A 20,298-nucleotide genomic window follows, 5' to 3' on the forward strand; every position below is an offset into this window, starting at 1 on the left:
GAAACCATAAAGGGCCCTTCTGCTGCCCCTTTTTTTCCATCTGGGTTTCTAGTTCTGGCAAGGATGTCCATGGACCGCCTCCCAGAACCCTGCCTCCAGGTTTCCCCCTTAGGTGCTCATCCAGCCCACTCTGACTGGAAATGGACTTTCTGGTTAGCAGCAATCCTTTCCCCCCACGCTGTCTTGAGTGGAAAGGAGAGCCACTGCCCAGCAATACTGTTGGTACATTGTTTACATTGAACATCGGTGCTCCGTTTTTTTTTTTTGGGGGGGGGGGGTTTATCCCAAGCCTTTTTAAAGCCATTTACTGTTGACTGCCTCACTACCTCTTTTGGTAGTTTTTATGTAAGCATCAACTACGCTTTCAGTAAAATAACACTTTCTAAGATTCAGTTTCAAACTTTCTTCCAGTTTGAGGTCATGTCCCCGCGTTCTTGATTTTTGGTTTCATATTGAAAAAAACTACCTTCCTAAACCTTAATCGCCCCCTTGATGTATTGGTTTTAATCAAATCTCCCCTTTCCCTTCTTTCCCCCCAAACTGTACATAGTTAAGTTCCTCAAGTCGCTCAATGTTTTATTCCCCCCCCCCCGAAAACCTTTCACCATGTTTACCAGTCTCTGGACTTTTATCTTTTTACAAGTGAGGTCTCCAGAACCGGACACAGCATTCTAAAGGATGACTCGCTAAAGATCTCTATAGAGGAATCGTAACCTCCTTCCTGCTGGTGATGCATCCTAGAATTTGATAAGCAAACTGACTAGGCAGTGGGAAAAGTTAATTTTGCAATCATCTGAAAGTGCCCCCAAATCTTTCTTCTGTAGTGCTGGCTAACACTTTATCCCCAGTGTTGTACACTCTCTGGATTCTTTTTCCCTAGGTGCATTATTTTTACATTTAGAAAGATTGGTCAAGCAGTGGCGACTACAGTTCAATCTTCCAGCAATGCCAAATCCCGTTTCATGTTGGACACCACCTCTCAGGGATATCAACCCTATTACACACCTTGTGTCATCAGCAAAAATACTTGCCTTGCCCATCAAACCTTTAATTATACCACTTGTGTGTGTATATATAGATTAAATAGAACAAAACCCAGTACAGAGCATTGTGGTACACCACTAGTGACTGGTCACTGTTCAGAGTGGACCCCATTTACAACACCACTCTGGTATCTATCCTTTAGCCAACTGCATATTCACTGAACCACCCTAGTGCTCCCAAGAACTCATCAGTGACTCCTCAGCAGGCCTCTAAGCTGAGAGCATCTCTTATAGTCCAGAGCCTGACAGTTCACCCTCCCACAGATGGAAGAGGAGAGCCAATTTCTTTGTGAAGTGTAAATCCCAGCAGCTGGGGGGGGGGGCTTGTGTGTTAAGGGGTAACTGTCGGTGCAGGCTCTAAGCTGTATGGAAGAGATGCTCTGACCCCTTTGGCTGGCAACCCTGCTGCCTCCTGACAGTGAAGTAATGCCAACGCCCGGTCGCTAGTTTGACCTTTGTGACCCTTGTAGTTCTGACACTAGGTGTGCTTAAAATTAGCTTTTGCTTTTTGTTTTTTGTTTGTTTTTTTATCACATGTTTGGTAGCAGAAGTGGGGAGGGGCTATTTTGAAACCTTGCTAAAGTTGTAGCAGTAATTTCACTTTAATCCATATGATATAGTGACCTACGTTTAAATACTTTGATAACCAAGTCTTCATGTTCTGTTTTGGATTCTAGAGGCGTGAAAGGGCACAAAAACAGATGTCTGACCTCAAACCTGCCATTCAGGTTAAGGTAAGTAGGAATCAATGTTAAAATTGTTATATCTGAGACCAAGAAAGATGTTCAAACCTGCCCAATTTCCTCCCATTGTGGTGTCTGGCACACTATTGTGGATATTATCCCAATCACTTTGGGAATGCTATCTGTCACAAACTCGCTCTTTGCACTCCAGAACAGAATAATCTTGACTATTATCTTGGGTTGTTGGCATACAAGGTTTGTATTTAATAAGCAACAACCACTATATGTCATTGCTGTGTGCCTACTACATTGTATGATCACTAGATGGCAGTGTTACGTTTGTGAGTTCATGTTTTTGTCTATGCCTTATAAGTAATAAAAGAGTTCCTGCTCGTGACGCAGTTTTTTAGCAGAGAAACAGACTGTCTGCCTGTACTTTGTCTAGCCCCAAAAGATTATGGGTTCCTTGTCAAGTTTTAGCCTTGCAACTAAAGTTTAGAGTTGCTTTAGACCGAGTAAAAAATGGTTAACCTCTGTCCCATTTTGTTTGCTTGTAATCCAGTTGGTGAGACTGTCACTTTTCTGTCCTGTAGACAAAACCCCCTCTCGTCCCGTCACCCCCCCCCCCCTAATAAATTAGGGCAGAGTGATGGTATGGACGCAAACCTGTTGGGTTTAGATTTAAAAAAATGGTCTTTAGCTCTTTAGAAGTTGTTGAATTCTAGCTTTTGGGTAGAGTGGTGGCAGTAGAAATTCTGTGGAGTTGGAATTATCGGTCTCCTAGAATGTGAGTGATGGAAGTTATTACTTACTGTGGCAAATGGTAAAGAAATGCAATGGCTGTGGAACTTGTATAACTTTCTCTAGTCGTCTTCCAGGACGGCACCCGGAGAGATGACTGGCTTCTCCTGACAGGAAACACAATCAAAAAGGGGTTAAAAACCCCGCCCCTTCCCGTGCTCCTCAGTTCTTGATTGTGTTTCCCCACTGACCTAAGGCCTGGGGCTGGTGGTCTCCCCCTGGGAACTAAACTGCAGGCACTGGGTAGCCTTTGGGTTTGGCAATTTTTTTTCCTTCCTAGGGGGTCCCTCTCATGCTCAGGAGGGCCTCACTATGTGAGCTGAAGAAGCCCCCCTGAGTACTGGAGTCTCCTGGGGATAGGTGGCTATCCTGGAGCTCCAGGGGCGAATCCACTCTCTCCCTGAGCTTTCCCCTTACCTTGGAGGTTTGTGGGTCAGGCTTTCTCCGGTGATGGGGGCCTTCTGTGCGGCTGGGGCTGTAACTGGGCCGTCCTGGAAGCGTCATTGCCGTTTTTCGAATTCGGCGCCAAAATCCGGCGTCCCTCAGAGCCGGCGGCGCAGGGCGATGACGTTGCGCGTGTCACTTCCGGGTCGGCTCAGTGAAAGATGGCGCGCTCCAGCGCCAGCATGCCAGTCTCGGCTTCCCTACAGCACCGGAGACACCTGTGTACACACGGCAGCAGCCAAGAGAGAGCGGCGCCTTCATCCTCACGCGATGGAGCGAGAGGTCCGGTCTTCTATGGCCCTGGCTGCGGAGGAGGCCACAGGGGGTGAGTGCTCCTGGTTACAGGTATGATGGGCTGGGACTTTGTATTTGTTTCCTTAGTTGTTACAAACATGCCTGTGTACCCTTCTTTTTTCTTTAGGGGAGGAATGTGTTGCTCAGGGGGGTGCTAGTCGATCGGCTAAGGACACTAGTCGCTCCAAAAAAATGTGGCTACTGTAGTGGCAAGCTACCCTCAGATTATTCCAAACCCTTTTGTGCCAAATGCATTGTTAAATTAGCAGGGAAGGAGACCTCTGAAATTCTTAAAGGTTTTCTTGAGGTCCAATCTGAGATGCTCTCTACACTCAAAGAATTCAAGGTGTCTTTAAAGAGCAAAGAACCTGAACCCCCCATCGCAGGGCCCTCCTCGCAAGAAAGTTCCTCTTCACAGGTTTTTAGAGTCCGTCAGGAATCCCACGGTTCCTTAGTATCGGACTCTGAGGACTCAGAGATTCCTCCTCAGGAGGATGGCTCTGTTGGTCAGGCAGAGGAAGAAAGCGAGGATGCTAGGGCAGGCAGATATGTCTTTGCTGCTGACGATATGGAAGGCCTCCTAGAGGCAGTGTACACCTCTGAGGAGATTCCTCAGCCTGCAGAAATAATTTCTACACAGGATAGGTTATACCAGGGCCTGCTTAAACCTCAGGCCAAAGCTATTCTGGTACACCAGTCCCTGAAGGATATCATCCTCAGGGAATGGGCAGAGCCAGAGAAAAAGCTTTTAAGGTACAAGACCTGGAAACGACGTTGCCCCTTTAAGGAGGAGGAGGAATCAAGATTTTTCAAAATTCCTAGATTAGACGCTCCACTCGCGCAAGTTTCCAAGCAGTCGGACCTCTCCTTCGAGGACACAGGCAATTTGAGGGATCCTATGGATCGGCGGGCAGAGACCTCCTTGCGTAGGGCCTGGGAAGCTAACGCGGCTGCTTTGAGCCCCGCCTTGGCTTCGGCCTGTGTTGCTAGGATCTCCAAATTGCTGGAACATGTGTCCCAGGGGTCAGATTCTAAGGAAATTTTAGAATCCCTTCAGCTCATAGGGAGCGCAGTAGCCTATTTAGCGGACGCCTCTGTAGAAACAGTCCGTTCTACCGCAAAGACGGGAGCCCTCCTCAATTCTGCCAGAAGGGCAGTGTGGGTCAAAATGTGGAACGGGGACCTGGCGTCAAAAAACCGCCTTTGTGGTCTTCCCTTCGAGGGCTCCCTGCTCTTCGGTTCAGGTCTGGACCAGGCCCTGACCAGATCCTCAGAAAAAGGGGTACGTTTTCCTACCAAGCCTAGACAAAACAAGAAAAGTTTTTTCCGAGGCCCCCAGGGTGGATTTGGAGGTAAGAACCGTCCCTCAGAGAAGAAGCCCCCTGTCACGTACCTTAAGGGAGAGCCCGACGTGCAGGAAGTGGCTGCTGTTGCTCCTCTGATCCCGGACCCCTGGTAGAGTAGACAGGGGGAGTGGGAATGCAGAGTCGCACAAGCGCCAGGGATGACGCTGGTGCAGGGGCCAGATGGAGCTTCTGCGAAGTCTGAGGAAGTCTCTGAAGGGCAGGTGCAGGCCGGTAGGTAGCAGCCTGGATGCAGGAACACTGGAACAGCAGGTAAGCCGGAAAGGAAGGTATTCGGAGAGTCTGGCCGCAGCAGGTCCCAGAAGACTGAACAGGGTCTCAGAAGACTGAAGAGGCAGGAGCAGCCGGACTGGTAAGCAGGAGAGGCCCAGGTAACAGAGAGGTAGACTAGCCGGGTCGGCAACAGGCGGTCAGCGGAGTACCAGGGATCAGGCAGGAGGATGGTCAGAACAAGCCGAGGTCAGGGCAGGCGGAAGACAGGAACAACAAAGACAAGCCGGGTATCAGGATCTGGATCAAGCAGGAGTAGTTGGTACAGGTACAGGTACAGGTGGTCTCAGGAAACGCTGCAGACCGGACAGCAAGGGGCCAGGCTCCCAGGACACTTTAAATAGGTTTGTTTTGGCGCCAGATGGACGCCTGCACGTGCCCGCGCGCCGTTACCGCCGATGCGCGCTCCCGCGCGCCGTTACCGCCGGTGTGCACGAGCGCGATGCCGCGATTGCGCGCGCATTGCGCGTGCCGGTGCGCCGCTAGCGCCCTCTGGTGGCCGAGGTAATTCATGACATTGCCCCCCCCCAAGGGGCAGCCTCCGGATGCCCAACTGAGTCATCTTCAGCGGGTGAGAGTCTTTAAACAACTGAATTAGTCTTTCGGCGTGTATGTTGTCCTCCGGTTCCCATGAATTCTCCTCCGGCCCATACCCCTTCCATTTAACGAGGAACTGAATTTGGTTGCGTCTCTTCCTGCAATCCAGGATAGATTCCACCTCAAATTCCTCCTCACCATCGACTAATACTGGTTCTGGGGGATCGGTATCCCGTCCAGGGAAGGAGTTGGGAACGTCCGGTTTGAGCAGGGCAACATGAAACACCGGGTGGATTCGAAAGGACTCTGGTAAGTCAAGTTCGTAGGCCACCTCATTTATCCTTCTCTTGACAGCAAAGGGACCCACGAACTTAGGACCTAGTTTCTTCGTAGGGCATGCAAGCCTTAAGTTCAAGGTGGACAAGTAAACTTTAGTTCCGGGTACTAAGTTGAGTTCCCCCCTTCTTCTCCTGTCAAAGATTTCCTTATTGCGTTCCTGTGTTTGGGTCATTGTTTCCTGCAGGATCCTGTTATTTGAGTTAAAGAAATCCAAGGTGTCTTGAACGGCGGGTACCGTACTTTCCGGAACAGAATTGGAGAGGAACAGTGGATGGAACCCATAGTTGGCAAAGAAAGGAGACTGTTTGGTGGCCGAATGGATAGAATTATTATAAGCGAACTCCGCCAAGGGCAGCAGAGAAACCCAGTCTTCTTGCGAAAAGGACGAGAAGCAGCGGAGATACTGTTCAAGGGTCTGATTCGTTCTCTCCGTCTGCCCATTTGACTGAGGATGGTATGCTGAGGAAAACGATAGGCCGATCTCGAGACTACTGCAAAGTGCCCTCCAAAACCTAGAGGTGAACTGTACTCCACGATCGGACACAATATCCGCAGGAATGCCGTGGAGTCTGACAATTTCTCTGATGAAGACTTTAGCCGTCTCTGGAGCCGAGGGTGTGCCCTTTAAGGGGACAAAGTGTGCCATCTTAGACAGCCTGTCCACTACCACAAAGATAGTGGTGAAGCCCTCTGATGGGGGAAGTTCCACGATGAAGTCCATGGAGATCCTTCTCCAAGGTCTTTCCGGTACGGGTAATGGCTTAAGGAGCCCCCAGGCTCTGAGTTTACTACCTTTGTTTCGAATGCACGTAGTGCACGATTCCACATAATCCTTGCAGTCCTTCAGGAGTTGGGGCCACCAAAAGGTGCGTTGCAGAAGTTCAGCGGTCTTTTGTATCCCAAAGTGCCCAGCCAGCTTGTGGTCATGGCAGGAGCCCAGAACACTAACTCGCAGCCCCTCGGGTACGAAGATCTTATCCCGGTACCATAGCAAACCGTCCCTGGATTGTAGCTCCGGATCAGGTGGAGAAGAAATGCCAGCGGATGCCTGCCTGATTTGGGGTACCAAGTCTCTTTGTAGTAACAAAAAGTTCCCTGATGACAGAATAGTATCCGGAGGATTGGGAGGCTCTGAACTGGCGTACATGCGGGAAAGAGCATCCGGCTTGACATTTTTTGACCCTGGCCTGTACGTGATGTGGAATGAAAATCTCGTAAAAAAAAGTGCCCACCTGGCCTGGCGTGGTCTAAGTCTCTTGGCCACCCTCAGGTACTCCAGGTTTTTGTGATCTGTAAAAATCAAAATCGGGTGCGCTGCGCCCTCCAGGAGATACCGCCACTCCAAGGCGGCTTTTATGGCCAGCAGCTCCCGGTCCCCAACATCGTAATTTTTCTCTGCTTCAGATAGTTTACGGGAAAAGTATGCGACAGGATATAGCAGTGCCTTGGGACCCTGCCTCTGAGAGAGGACTGCTCCAACCGCGGTTTCAGATGCATCCACTTCAAGAATGTAGGGCAGGCTTGCGTCGGGATGTCTCAGAATGGATGCCGAGGTGAACAAGCCTTTCAGGGTTTCGAAGGCTGTTTGGGCCTCTGGTGTCCAGCGAAACCGAGCAGACAGTTTAGTCAAGTCCGTTATAGGAGAAATGATGTTAGAAAAGGCTTTGATGAACTTCCTATAAAAATTCGCAAACCCGACGAATCGCTGAACACCTTTTCTGTCAGTCGGAGCTGGCCAGTCAAGAATTGCGGAAACTTTCTGAGGATCCATCTCTACGCCCCTTACAGAGATAAGTCCCAGAAACTGTATACTGGGGCGCTCGAACTCGCATTTGCTGGGTTTTGCGTACAGTCCGTGGGTACGGAGACGTTCAAGCACCTTCCTCACATGTACCCGGTGTTTCTCTAGGGAAGGGGAGAAGATTAGGATATCATCCAGATAGACGATCACAAAGAGGTCCAGATAATCTCTAAAAATGTCATTGACAAAGTGTTGGAATGTTGCCGGAGCATTGCAGAGTCCAAAGGGCATGACTAGATATTCGAAGTGCCCGAAACGGGTACGGAAGGCGGTCTTCCACTCATCCCCTTCGCGTATGCGGACAAGGTTGTAGGCCCCTCGGAGGTCCAATTTAGTAAAGATGACCGCGGACCCCAGACACTGAAATAGTTCGGGTACCAAGGGAAGAGGGTATCTGTTTTTAATAGTTATTTTGTTGAGTTCCCGGTAGTCCACACAGGGGCGAAGGGAATGGTCTTTCTTTTCAACAAAAAAGATGCCCGCACCCGCGGGTGACGTGGAGGCACGGATGAACCCCCTCCTCAAGCTGTCATCGATATAAGTTTTCAGGGTCTCAAGTTCAAGTCCGGTTAAGGGAAAGATCCTTCCGAAGGGGACTTCGGCACCAGGAAGGAGTTCGATGGGGCAGTCATAGGCCCTGTGAGGTGGGAGGGTCTCGGCCCCCTTTTTGCTGAAGACATCCAGATAGTCATGATAAATTTCTGGGACGGATTGACGAGTCTCAATGTCAGAGTCCGAACAGAGTAATGGCAGAGGTGGAGACGGTAGTTGCAGGCAATGCTGTCGGCAGAATGGAGAGTTAAAGTCAATTTTACCAGTGGCCCAGTCAATCTGGGGGTTGTGGACTTGGAGCCATGGTACTCCCAGTATGACAGGGAACAGGGGGGAATTGATCACATCCAAGCATAAGAGTTCGTGATGGTTATCGGCAATGGTGGTGGCAAGAGGCTGGGTATCCTGGGTGACGGGACCAGATTTTAACACCGAGCCGTCTGCTAAGTACACAGAGAGTCCAGTAGACCTGGGGCGGAGAGGAATCTGATATCTGAAGGCGAATGATTGATCCAAAAAGCAGCTACAGGCTCCTGAATCAATAATGGCGCTGGTTTGTATAGTTCTTCCTGGAAGCTGGAATAAAAGGATAGCCAGATGAGTGGAATTGCTTGGAAGGACAGGTAGGGATACAGACGACAAGGATTGACACTTGCGCAGCTTGGCAGGACAGGTCCTCACGTAGTGTCCGGACTCCCCGCAATACAGGCACAGGTTGTTGGCCCTACGGCGTTGTCGTTCCTCCGGCGTAAGTGAAGGGCGAAGGAGGCCTAGCTGCATGGGCTCTGAAGTATCAGGGATAGAAGAGACTGTGGGAGCTGGTGGAGGTGGATTGACCGTGGAAGGTACCCGTGGCATCATCCAGACCGGGCGGGATGGGACAGTGGTCCTTTCAGTCCTGCGCTCCCTCAGGCGCCGATCGATCTGGATGGTCAAGTTGATTAAGGCATCCAGGGTCCCAGGAACTCCTACCCGGGCCAGCTTATCTTTTATCGGTTCGGACAGGCCCAGGCGAAACTGGTAGCAGAGAGCCGAGTCGTTCCAGGTTGTGTCAGAACACCATTTGCGGAATTCGGACACATAGTCCTCTGCGGGTCTGCGACCCTGTTGTAGAGCATGTAATGCAGCTTCTGCAGTGGCGGTCTGATGCGGGTCCTCATAAAGCAGAGACATAGCCTGGAAGAAGGCTGTTAAGCTGTCAAGTGATTCATCCTTGTTCTCCATGAGGCGATGAGCCCAGGTTTGCGGTTCGCCAGACAGTAGCGAAACGACGAAGCCTACCTTGGTGGCTTCCAGGGAGAAAGTCCGGGGTTGAAGAGCGAAGTATAAGTCGCAAGCGTTGCGGAAGGCTCGGAATTTGCTACGTTCTCCTGCAAACCTCTCGGGCATGGGAACTTTAGGTTCAGGTGGCAGCATTATTACTGATGGCGAAGCGGATGCCCCTGAAGTCGCAGAGGCTGTAGCAGGAGTGGACAAGGCTTGGACCCGATTTTCCAGACGTGTATAACCTTCTTGCAGGGTTCGGACGGCCTGGGTTAGTCCTTCCAAATGGCGGCAGAGTTCCTGCATCGGATCCACTCCCTGCGCGGGCTCGGACATGGCTGTCCGGTACTGTCATGTACCTTAAGGGAGAGCCCGACGTGCAGGAAGTGGCTGCTGTTGCTCCTCTGATCCCGGACCCCTGGTAGAGTAGACAGGGGGAGCGGGAATGCAGAGTCGCACAAGCGCCAGGGATGACGCTGGTGCAGGGGCCAGATGGAGCTTCTGCGAAGTCTGAGGAAGTCTCTGAAGGGCAGGTGCAGGCCAGTAGGTAGCAGCCTGGATGCAGGAACACTGGAACAGCAGGTAAGCCGGAAAGGAAGGTATTCGGAGAGTCTGGCCGCAGCAGGTCCCAGAAGACTGAACAGGGTCCCAGAAGACTGAAGAGGCAGGAGCAGCCGGACTGGTAAGCAGGAGAGGCCCAGGTAACAGAGAGGTAGACTAGCCGGGTCGGCAACAGGCGGTCAGCGGAGTACCAAGGATCAGGCAGGAGGATGGTCAGAACAAGCCGAGGTCAGGGCAGGCGGAAGACAGGAACAACAAAGACAAGCCGGGTATCAGGATCTGGATCAAGCAGGAGTAGTTGGTACAGGTACAGGTGTTCTCAGGAAACGCTGCAGACCGGACAGCAAGGGGCCAGGCTCCCAGGACACTTTAAATAGGTTTGTTTTGGCGCCAGATGGACGCCTGCACGTGCCCGCGCGCCGTTACCGCCGATGCGCGCTCCCGCGCGCCGTTACCGCCGGTGTGCACGAGCGCGATGCCGCGATTGCGCGTGCCGGTGCGCCGCTAGCGCCCTCTGGTGGCCGAGGTAATTCATGACGCCCCCTTACAACAGACGTTGGGGTGCTGGGAAGGAAAAGCAAAAAGGAGGTATCCTCTTTTCCAATCCCAAACCCAGCGACAAAGACGCCAAATGACGTGAAGGTCGGGGGAAGACTCTCCCAGTTCCTTCCCAGGTGGGAGAGTATTACTCAAAGTCCCCATATTCTCCAGATTGTAAGAGAGGGGTACAAACTAGAGTTCCGTCAGCCTCCCCCTCCAAACTTTATTTTGACTCATTTGCCCAAGGACCCTCTCAAATCAGCAGGCCTCCTGCAAAATGTCGCAGAATTAGCACAACAGGGGGTCATAGTTCCAGTCCCTGTTTACCAGAGAGGGTTGGGAGTGTACTCCCACATCTTTGTGGTTCCCAAGCCCTCAGGCAAATTTTGTTTAATTATAAATCTAAAGCCCCTGAATACCTCCCTCCTCAACAAGAAGTTTTGTATGGAGAGTATTTACAGCCTCAGGAGGCTCTTACTGAAGGAGGTATTCATGGTCACCATCGATTTAAGAGACGCATACCTCCATGTCCCCGATTTTCTTGGGTCATCAGAGGTTCCTCAGGTTTGCGATCGCCTCCGCCCAGGGAGTGCGGCATTGGCAATTTGCTGCCCTTCCTTTCGGGCTAGCCTCCAGTCCAAGGGTCTTTACCAAGGTCCTGGCGGAGGCGATCGCTTTCCTGCACCTACAAGGGATAGCGATAGTCCCCTATCTCGACGACTTGATACTATACAACCAAAGTCGAGATCTCCTTCTTGCGGATCTGACCACTGCGATGACTACCCTCGAATCCTTGGGTTGGGTCATCAACAGGGAGAAATCCTCTCTCCTTCCAGAACAGAAAAAACTCTATCTAGGGTTTCTGATAGATTCCTTGGAAAGGAAGCTCTTTTTACCCAACGACAAGATCCGGGGTCTCATGTCAGTGGTCAGATCAACGCTAGACAGAACAGAGTCCTCCTTCAGGGACATCATGAGAGTTCTAGGCCTAATGACTTCCTGTATTCAAGCAGTCCCGTGGGCACAGCTCCACTCCAGACCCCTCCAATTTTTCCTTCTATCCTCCTGGGACGGAGGGAAGGAATCCCTGGAGGTCAGCGTCAGTCTTCCAGACCCAGTGAAGCTCTCACTGGGCTGGTGGCTCGTCCCACAGAACCTGCAGCGGGGTCTATCGTGGGGTCAGACCAATCCGGTCAGGATCACCACGGACGCCAGCTCATGGGGGTGGGGCGCACATCTGGACGATCTCTGCGCCCAGGGTACCTGGGGACAACGACAGAAGGGAGCCTCTTCAAATTACCGTGAGCTATTAGCGGTCGGAGAGGCTCTGAAGGCATTCGAGGACAGAGTCTTGGACCAAGAGGTCCAGATCATTTCCGACAATGCGACCGTGGTGGCCTTCCTCAACCATCAGGGGGGCACCAGATCTCGCACCCTTCTAGACTTGTCCCTAGAGATTCTGGGCTGGGCAGAGCAGAGGGTTCTCTCTCTCTCGGCGGTACACCTAAAAGGGACCCTCAATTTGGAGGCAGACTATTTAAGTCGCCATCCCATTCTCCAGGGGGAATGGGAACTAAACGCAGACATTTTCAGTTTAATATGCCAACACTTTGGCAGCCCAGAGATAGATCTCTTCGCCCGCAGGGCAAAAAGGAAGGTGAAGAGGTTCTTCTCTCTCTCCCGAGGGCACGGCTCGGAGGGGGTGGATGCATTGGCACAGGCATGGAGGTTTCATCTAGCCTATGCCTTCCCTCCTCTGAACCTAATTCCGAGAGTCCTGCAGAAGTTAAATCTAGCAGTAGGGAAGTTCATTCTCGTCACACCCTGGTGGCCCAAGAGGGCCTGGTTTCCCGCTCTAGAGCGAGGGTCAGTGTCGCTTCCCCTTCTTCTCCCGGTCTGGGCGGACCTTCTTCGTCAGGGTCCGATTTATCACCCAGAACCCGGCTTCTTCAAGCTGACGGCCTGGTGCTTGAGAGGCGGAGCCTGAGGGAGAAGGGCTGCTCCGAGAGGGTTATTGACACGCTCCTAGCCAGTAGGAAGGTAGTCACTAGGCGTATTTATGCCAAGACCTGGGGTATCTTTTCTCGCTGGTGCTCAGCGAGACAAGTTTCCCAGCAGGAGACCTCGGTCATCTTAGAATTTCTCCAAGATGGAGTAGACAAGGGGTTAGCTACAAGGACTCTAAGGGTTCAGGTAGCAGCCTTGTCATATTTTTTGGATAGACGTCTATCCCTGGACCCCCTGGTCAAAAGGTTTCTTATAGCCAGAGACAGGTTGTCCCCAGTTCATATCTCTAGGGTTCCACCCTGGGATCTTTCTTTAGTGTTGAATCAACTTACCAAGGCTCCATTTGAGCCAATTGACACTATCCCCATCAGGTTACTCACCTTTAAGTTTGCCTTCCTCTTGGCAATCACGACGGCCAAGAGGATAGGTGATATGCAGGCGCTCTCTATTAAAGAGCCATTTTTTCGTTTATTTGAGGACAGGGTAGTTCTAAGGCAGGACCCCCTTTACCTTCCTAAAGTAGTGACAAAGTTCCACAGGTCACAGGAGGTAATCCTCCCTTCTTTCTGTTCAAACCCCCAGAATGAAGGGGAAGCTTCCTTTCATTGTCTGGATGTTAGACGATGTCTATTAACTTATTTAGAGAGAGTCACGGCCTTTAGACGTTCTACTCATCTTTTAATTTGTTTTTCGGGACAGAAAAGAGGCCTTCAGGTGTCCAGAGCCTCTATTTCAAGATGGATTAGGCAGGCTATTTCCTTAGCTTATGTACAAGCCGGTAAGGTAGCTCCTAATATTAAAGCACACTCCACACGATCACTAGCAACCTCCTGGGCAGAAAGGGCCGGAGCTTCGGTGGAGCAGATTTGCAAAGCAGCGACGTGGTCAAGTCAGAACACGTTCCTGAAGCATTATAGTGTCGACCTACTGTCACCTCAGGACTTGATTTTCGGGAGAAAGGTCCTACAAGCAGTGGTCCCGCCCTAAGGTAGGCCTGAAGCTACTTGCTTCTCTCTCAGGGTGCCGTCCTGGAAGACTAGAGAAATGACCAGTTACACTTACCGGTAGCTGTATTTCTGGTAAGTCTTACAGGACGGCAGGCCTACTTCCCACCCTTGTGATACATTATTGGTTTGTATTATATTTTTTGTGGTTGTTTTTCCGTGCACTGGTGGGTTCATACTTTATCTCAAACTGAGGAGCACGGGAAGGGGCGGGGTTTTTAACCTCTTTTTGATTGTGTTTCCTGTCAGGAGAAGCCAGTCATCTCTCCGGGTGCCGTCCTGTAAGACTTACCAGAAATACAGCTACCGGTAAGTGTAACTGGTCATTGTCTTCTTCTTTTTCTTTCTTTTCTCTTTAGGAAGCGACGCTCCCTGCTGTAGTAAATGGACATATTCCAGTGAAAAAGAGGGATGTCCCAGCACCCATTTGTGTTGGCCATCAATCTCCAACTGTAGGCAATTCACAGGTCAGAGAACATCAGTTAAGGCTTGCATTTATCTTGAATAAAAGTAAAAAGCTTGATGCACAACTTCTACAGCTGTTGAATAACCGGCTCACTGGCCAGATGAGGTAAAAATGCTAAATAAACCCAAATAATGCAGCCAGCAGAAGGCTGCAATGGGATTGCTTTTGCGTTTTATACCACTTTAAAGCTGAACTCTACCTTTTTTTTTTTTTTTTTTTTTTTTTTTTACTGGAACTGAATGGAATGATTTTTTCCAGCATAGATCATATCACTGTACCATGTGGCTCAGTTTGCAGATTCCCCTGAAATTCTGGGTTTAATTGTAATTTTGAATCATTTGACTCCTGCTGATATTATTCTGCCACACTTCCTGCAGCAGCTAAAGTCTATAAAGCAACTTTGTAGTCATTCACTCTGCAAACGATGCAGCTTCCTTCAAAGCTCTGGTGGGTGGAATTGAATACGTCCCAATTAACATTCTATCCTGCCCAGCCATATCTACCGGCAGGACCGGACTTGCCATTGGGCTTGACTGGGCTCAAGCCCATGGGCCCTGTCCAATAGGGTACCCCTGCCTGTTAGTCTCCTTACTTTTTTCTTTGATTATTTCTCCAGCGCGTGCACTTGCCGTCCAGAGTCACGGCATGCTCTGTGTGCCGTTCCCAGGGCCGATCTTCCCTATATGCTTGCTACGCAAGCTGCTTAGGGCCCTGGGGGGGGGGGGGGGGGGAGGGGCCTTGGCAATTCAGCCAGGATCAGCAATGACATACAGCCAAAAGACAAGTTGCACACCAACTGATAGTGGGTTTGTGATTTCATTTACATGAAAAATGCATCTGTTTTGGGGAGGATAAGCTAGAGGTCATCCAACACCTTTTACTTTCTCCTGGTTATCCTGCGAGCAACACGTCTGTGACATCACATGCTGTACTGCATTGGGGTTACCCTTTAAACCAGAACACCTATGAATTACACAGGTTCTGAGACAAAATGCACTGAATGAGTTTAATTACAACCTTAATCAGCCACAGAATCTGTGTAATTCATGTGTTCGGGTTTACCACTTCAATACCCACCCATAGTCATGGCATCCACAAATAAAATCTATCCTGGGCGGGCATTACATGACGTTTTCAGATTCCTGCGTGCACCCCGCAGCGTCACCCAGGATTCGATGAGCGTTTCCGACGGCCGCAATGTCCGCCGGTGCACGCGTGATCGATTATGATAGAGCAGGAACATGGATCTGTGTGTAAGGAGACAAATCCACGTCCTGTCAGGGGAGAGTAGACAGATCGTGTGTTCCTAGCATATAAGAACACCGATCGGTCTCCCCCAGTCGGTTCTATACCCCAGTTAAAATCACTTCCTAGATAACACATGTAACGCCTTGATTGCCCCCTCGTGTTGACTCCTTCGCTGCCAGTTACATTTATACTGTATTCAATGGCTATTTATAGCACTGATTGCTGTCTAAATGTCAGTGGTCCCAAAATGGTGTCAAGAGTCCGATCTGTTCCGCCGCAGTCCTGATAAAAATCGCAGATCACCGCCATTACTAGTAAAAAAAAAAGCCTTGAATCAACCTATTTTGTAGGCGCTATAACATTTTTGTGCAAACCAATCAATATAGGCTTATTGCTACACATTTTTGGTAAAAAAAAATAATAGAATACATCTTTACATCTTGGCCTATACATCTCGGCCTAAACTGAGGGCATTTTCTTTTTTTTTATAGCCAAAAGGTGAAAACAAATATTTTGGTGGTTTTCAAAATTTGTATTTTTTTTGCAAGAAATTAGCACAAAGGATTAAATGCCACCAAAAGAAAGCTTTGTGTGTGTGTGTGGGGGGGATTATCAATTTCATTTGGGTACAGTGTTGCATGACCGCGTGCCTAGTACGGAAGTGGTTAAAGGGATGAGGTGGATATGGCATCCATGTAGAAATGTGTTTGAAAAACTAGGACAAAAAGTGTAACCTTGCACCTCCCCCTTATCTTCTGGTAACCTTGTGCACAGGACAGCACTAAATTTCTGACTACACTAATGGTTCAAAATATTTTGTGCACATTTTTTTTAACCATTTACAGTGCCTTGGAAAAGTATTCCTATTTGACATTTTCCACATTGTCATGTTGCAACCAAAAATGTAAATGTGTTTTATTGGGATTTTATGTGATGGACCAACAAAGTGGCACATAATTGTGAAGTGGAAGGAAAATGATAAATGGTTTTAAAATTCTTTTATAAATATAAAACATTTGTATTTAGCCCCCTTGAGTCAATACTTCGTAGAACCAATTTTTGCAGCAATTACAGCTACAAGTCTTTTTGGGTATGTCTCTACCACAAGGCTGTCTTAATGAGGGCACACCTGGGCCCCAGCTGCATGGGGGGGGGGGGGGGCCCTGCACTTCCCCAAACCAGCTGGTCCTTGAGCCCACGCTGTCCCAAAATTGGGGGGGGGGGCCCCCATGATGGCACTGAAAGTGATGGATACACAGGGGAGGCAGGCTGTGCTCTGACCCCGCCCCATGCACCTTGAAAGCTCAGGACTCGAAGGCTGCAGGGTAGGAGTTGCTGAGTCAGCAGCACGGAGAGCCCACCTGCGGAAGTAACATTGTGGATGATGTCAAGGTGAGCCCAGCTGTCCAGCATTGTTTGCACCGAAAGGCTTGGAATCCCCGGATGGATGCTCCCTCCTCTGCCTGGTTGATTGGTATAGGTGAGTGCAGTGCTGGACGTGGGCACAGGGCAAAAAGTTTACATGCACTGCATCTCCACTGGAAAAGGGGGTACTATATGGATGGAATAATGTGCTGGGGATATCAAGGTTGTATTGGGGGGGGGGGGGGGGGACAATGCTGAGGGGGGAACTGGGATGTATAGGGGGTAGCAATGCTTGGGTGGCTATAGTGCTAGAGGTATAAGGAATGTAGAGAGGCCACAGTGTAGGGGTATCAGGGATGTAGTGGGGTCACGATACAAGGCGTATCTCTTGGTATATGGTTACTGATGCCGGGGGGGATATCTGGGGCGTAGAGGGGCCAGAGTGCCGGGGGGGGATATCTGGGGCGTAGAGGGGCCAGAGTGCCGGGGGGGGATATCTGGGGCGTAGAGGGGCCAGAGTGCCGGGGGGGATATCTGGGGCGTAGAGGGGCCAGAGTGCCGGGGGGGATATCTGGGGCGTAGAGGGGCCAGAGTGCCGGGGGGGATATCTGGGGCGTAGAGGGGACAGAGTGCCGGGGGGATATCTGGGGCGTAGAGGGGCCAGAGTGCCTGGGGGGGATATCTGGGGCATAGAGGGACCAGAGTGCCAGGGAGGCATCAATCTTGCAGATATATTGTATTCACAGGACAGCTTTGTTTATGTATGTAGTATTACTTTGCCCAGGAGCCCATGATGCTATTAAGACAGCCCTGCTCTACCAGTTTTGTGCATATACAGTGACATTTTTGCCCATTGTTTGCAAAATGGCTCAAGCTCTCAGATTGGGTGGAGAGCGTCTGAACAGCTATTCAAGTCTTACCAGAGATTCTATATTGGATTTAGGTCTGGACTTCAACTGGACCATTCGAACGCATTAATAGGTTTTGATTTGAACCATTCCATTGTAGCTCTGGCTGAAAGTTTAGGGTCGTCCTGCTGGAAGGGGAACCTCTGTCAGTCAAGTCTTTTGCAGACCCCAACAGGTTTTCTTCTAAGATTGCCCTGTATTTGGCTTCATTCATCTTCCCATCAACTCTGACCAGCTTCCCTGCTGAAGAAAAGCAGCCCCAAAGCATAATGCTGCCACCATAATGTTTCACGGTGGGAATGGTGTGTTCAGGGTAATGTGCAGTGTTTTCTGCCACACAGCGTTTTTGCTTTTAGACCAAAAGGTTCAATTTTGATCTCCTCTGACCAGAGAATCTTCCACATATTTGCTGTGTCCCCTGTTTATAACCTAACCCTGTTTTAAACTTCAACTTATCCCTGACCTGTCTGGTGTGTTCCTTGGCCTTCATGATGCTGTTTGTTCACTAAGGTTCTCTAACAAACCTCTGAGGGCTTCACAGAGCAGCAGTATTCATACCTGAGATTAAATCACCCACAGGTGGACTATTTACTAATTAGGTGACTTCTGAAGGCAATTGGTTCCACTAGATGTTGGTTGGTGGTATTTGAGTAAAAAAGCAGAATAAATGCACGCCGCTTTTTTTTTTTTTTTTTCTTTTGTATAATCTTTTATTAACGTTTTGCGAGTGCATATCAAAAGAAAACAAGCTAATAAAGTACAATCATAGAAAAATGCAAGAAAATTGGGTCTGGTCGACGCAATAGGTCCAAGAGTCATTCAGACAACTAAGTATCTTTGGTACATGCATGTAAATAGAATACAACATTAATTTCATCTATGCCACACTTGAGTTATTTATTTGTAAACAAAATTGGAAAACTGTTTCCCTCCACTTCACAATTATGTGCCACTTTGTGTTGGTCTATTACATAAAATTCCAATAAAATGCATTTACGTTTTTAGTTGTAACATGACAAAATGTGAAACATTTCATGGAGTATGGATACTTTTTTCAAGTCACTGTAACTGACCAAATGGGGTAAACCTACAAACGTGTGGTTAAGTTCAGAAGAGGAAATGTCCTAAAACCTTTTTGTAGTAAAGACTTTGGTTTCTTTCACAGGTCCCCCGGGTACTCTCCCAGCCAGCTGCAGAATTCTGCTCCTCACCAACTCTGCCTAAAGATCCAGAGCTCAGAAAACAAAAGATTAATGACCTTATTGATGAAATAAAAGGCACTTATAATTTCATGCAGGTAAGGCTAAGGTTTGCCTTTTGGTTATGTCACCCTTAAATGTGGCTCCAGGGGCCTTTGGGCTGTCTTCATTGAAAGATTTTTCCATTATGTGCTTAATGGCCCGGATTCAGGTAGATTTGCGCATTATTTATGGAGGCGCAGGGCAACGTTTTTGCCCTGCGCCCCCGCAAATTTGCTCCGCTGCCCTTGATTCACGGAGCAGAAGCTCCGTAAATTGCAAGGACGTCATTTGCTTCAAAGTGAACGTGAATGGCGTCCAGCGCCATTCACGATTCACTTACGCAAACTACGTAAAATTCAAATTTTGCGATGCAGGAACGACGGGTATACGTAACATGGGCTGCCCCTGCTAATAGCAGGGGCAGCCTTGCGCGAAAACCGCCGTACGTAAATTGCGTATGCAGGGCTCGCGCAACGTTGTGAATCGGTGTTAGTATGCAATTTGCATACTATACACTGAGCACAACGGGAACGCCACCTAGCGGCCACCGCAAGAATGCAGCCTAAGATATGCGGGCATAAGAGCCTTATGCCGCGCAGAACTTAGGCTGCAGTCGGTGTAACGAGGTTCCTGAATCAGGAGCACTCGTTACGCCGGGGCAAGTAAGCAATTGCGCTGTGTAACCTATGGTTGCACAGGCGCAATTTCCTCTTGAATCTACCCCAATGTGTTTACCGATTAACACTACATTCTTCTGTAGAATGACCTATAAACTGAAGACGGTTGATAAAAGAGCTGTAGAGCACAAACTTTTAGAAAAGTGTTTTCATTAATGCTCTAGCTTGTCCATGTTCCTCTGTAAATGTTCATGACATTCTGGATAAAACCTGAAGACTGAATTTAATGCATCTACATGTTCTCTTTTGTTGAAGGACTCCATGTTGGATTCTGAGTTTCCGCCAAAGTGTTCTCCTCAACAGCTGCCAAAGGTTTCTCCTCAACAGCTGCCAAAGGTTTCTCCTCAACAGCTGCCAAAGGTTTCTCCTCAACAGCTGCCAAAGGTTTCTCCTCAACAGCTGCCAAAGGTTTCTCCTCAACAGCTGCCAAAGGTTTCTCCTCAACAGCTGCCAAAGGTTTCTCCTCAACAGCTGCCAAAGGTTTCTCCTCAACAGCTGCCACCAGCTTCTCCTCAACAGCTGCCACCAGCTTCTCCTCAACAGCTGCCACCAGTGTCTCCTCTTAAAGGTAAGTTGGAGATCCTGTGAAGGGCTGTTATAGGCCAAAATTTACTTTGTAGTGGGCTTGAGTATTTGCAGTGCTGTTGTGTTCCAAAGAATTGACATCTCCTACCTGAAGCTGACTATAAAATAATGAATTTCATTTGAAATTTTTCTTAAAATATAACTAAAGGCAAAACATTTTGTTTTGCATAGAATGGAGAGGATCAGAATGCTTGTCAGTTTTTATTGCTGTTCCCCTGTTTGAGGAGATGCACCCTTTGTCTTATTTATCATTATTGAAAGTAAAAAAATTCAAAATTTGGGCTTTCCCCAAAAAAGTAATAAGG

General features: G+C 49.1%; 1 protein-coding gene across 3 annotated transcripts in view; it reads left to right on the plus strand.

Annotated features, from left to right (window-relative positions):
* CAPRIN2 (caprin family member 2) overlaps positions 1-20,298 on the plus strand; it is a 60,747-nt gene that overhangs the window by 26,959 nt on the left and 13,490 nt on the right. For all 3 annotated transcript variants that reach the window (XM_040345553.1, XM_040345555.1, XM_040345554.1), the window contains exons 10-14: positions 1,721-1,777; positions 13,863-13,970; positions 18,656-18,787; positions 19,664-19,914; positions 19,963-19,976. In XM_040345553.1, coding sequence (XP_040201487.1) covers positions 1,721-1,777; positions 13,863-13,970; positions 18,656-18,787; positions 19,664-19,914; positions 19,963-19,976 — 562 coding nt within the window. The remainder of the gene's footprint in view (positions 1-1,720; positions 1,778-13,862; positions 13,971-18,655; positions 18,788-19,663; positions 19,915-19,962; positions 19,977-20,298) is intronic.

This window comes from Rana temporaria, chromosome 3, assembly GCF_905171775.1.
Source record: "Rana temporaria chromosome 3, aRanTem1.1, whole genome shotgun sequence".
NCBI lineage: Eukaryota > Metazoa > Chordata > Amphibia > Anura > Ranidae > Rana > Rana temporaria.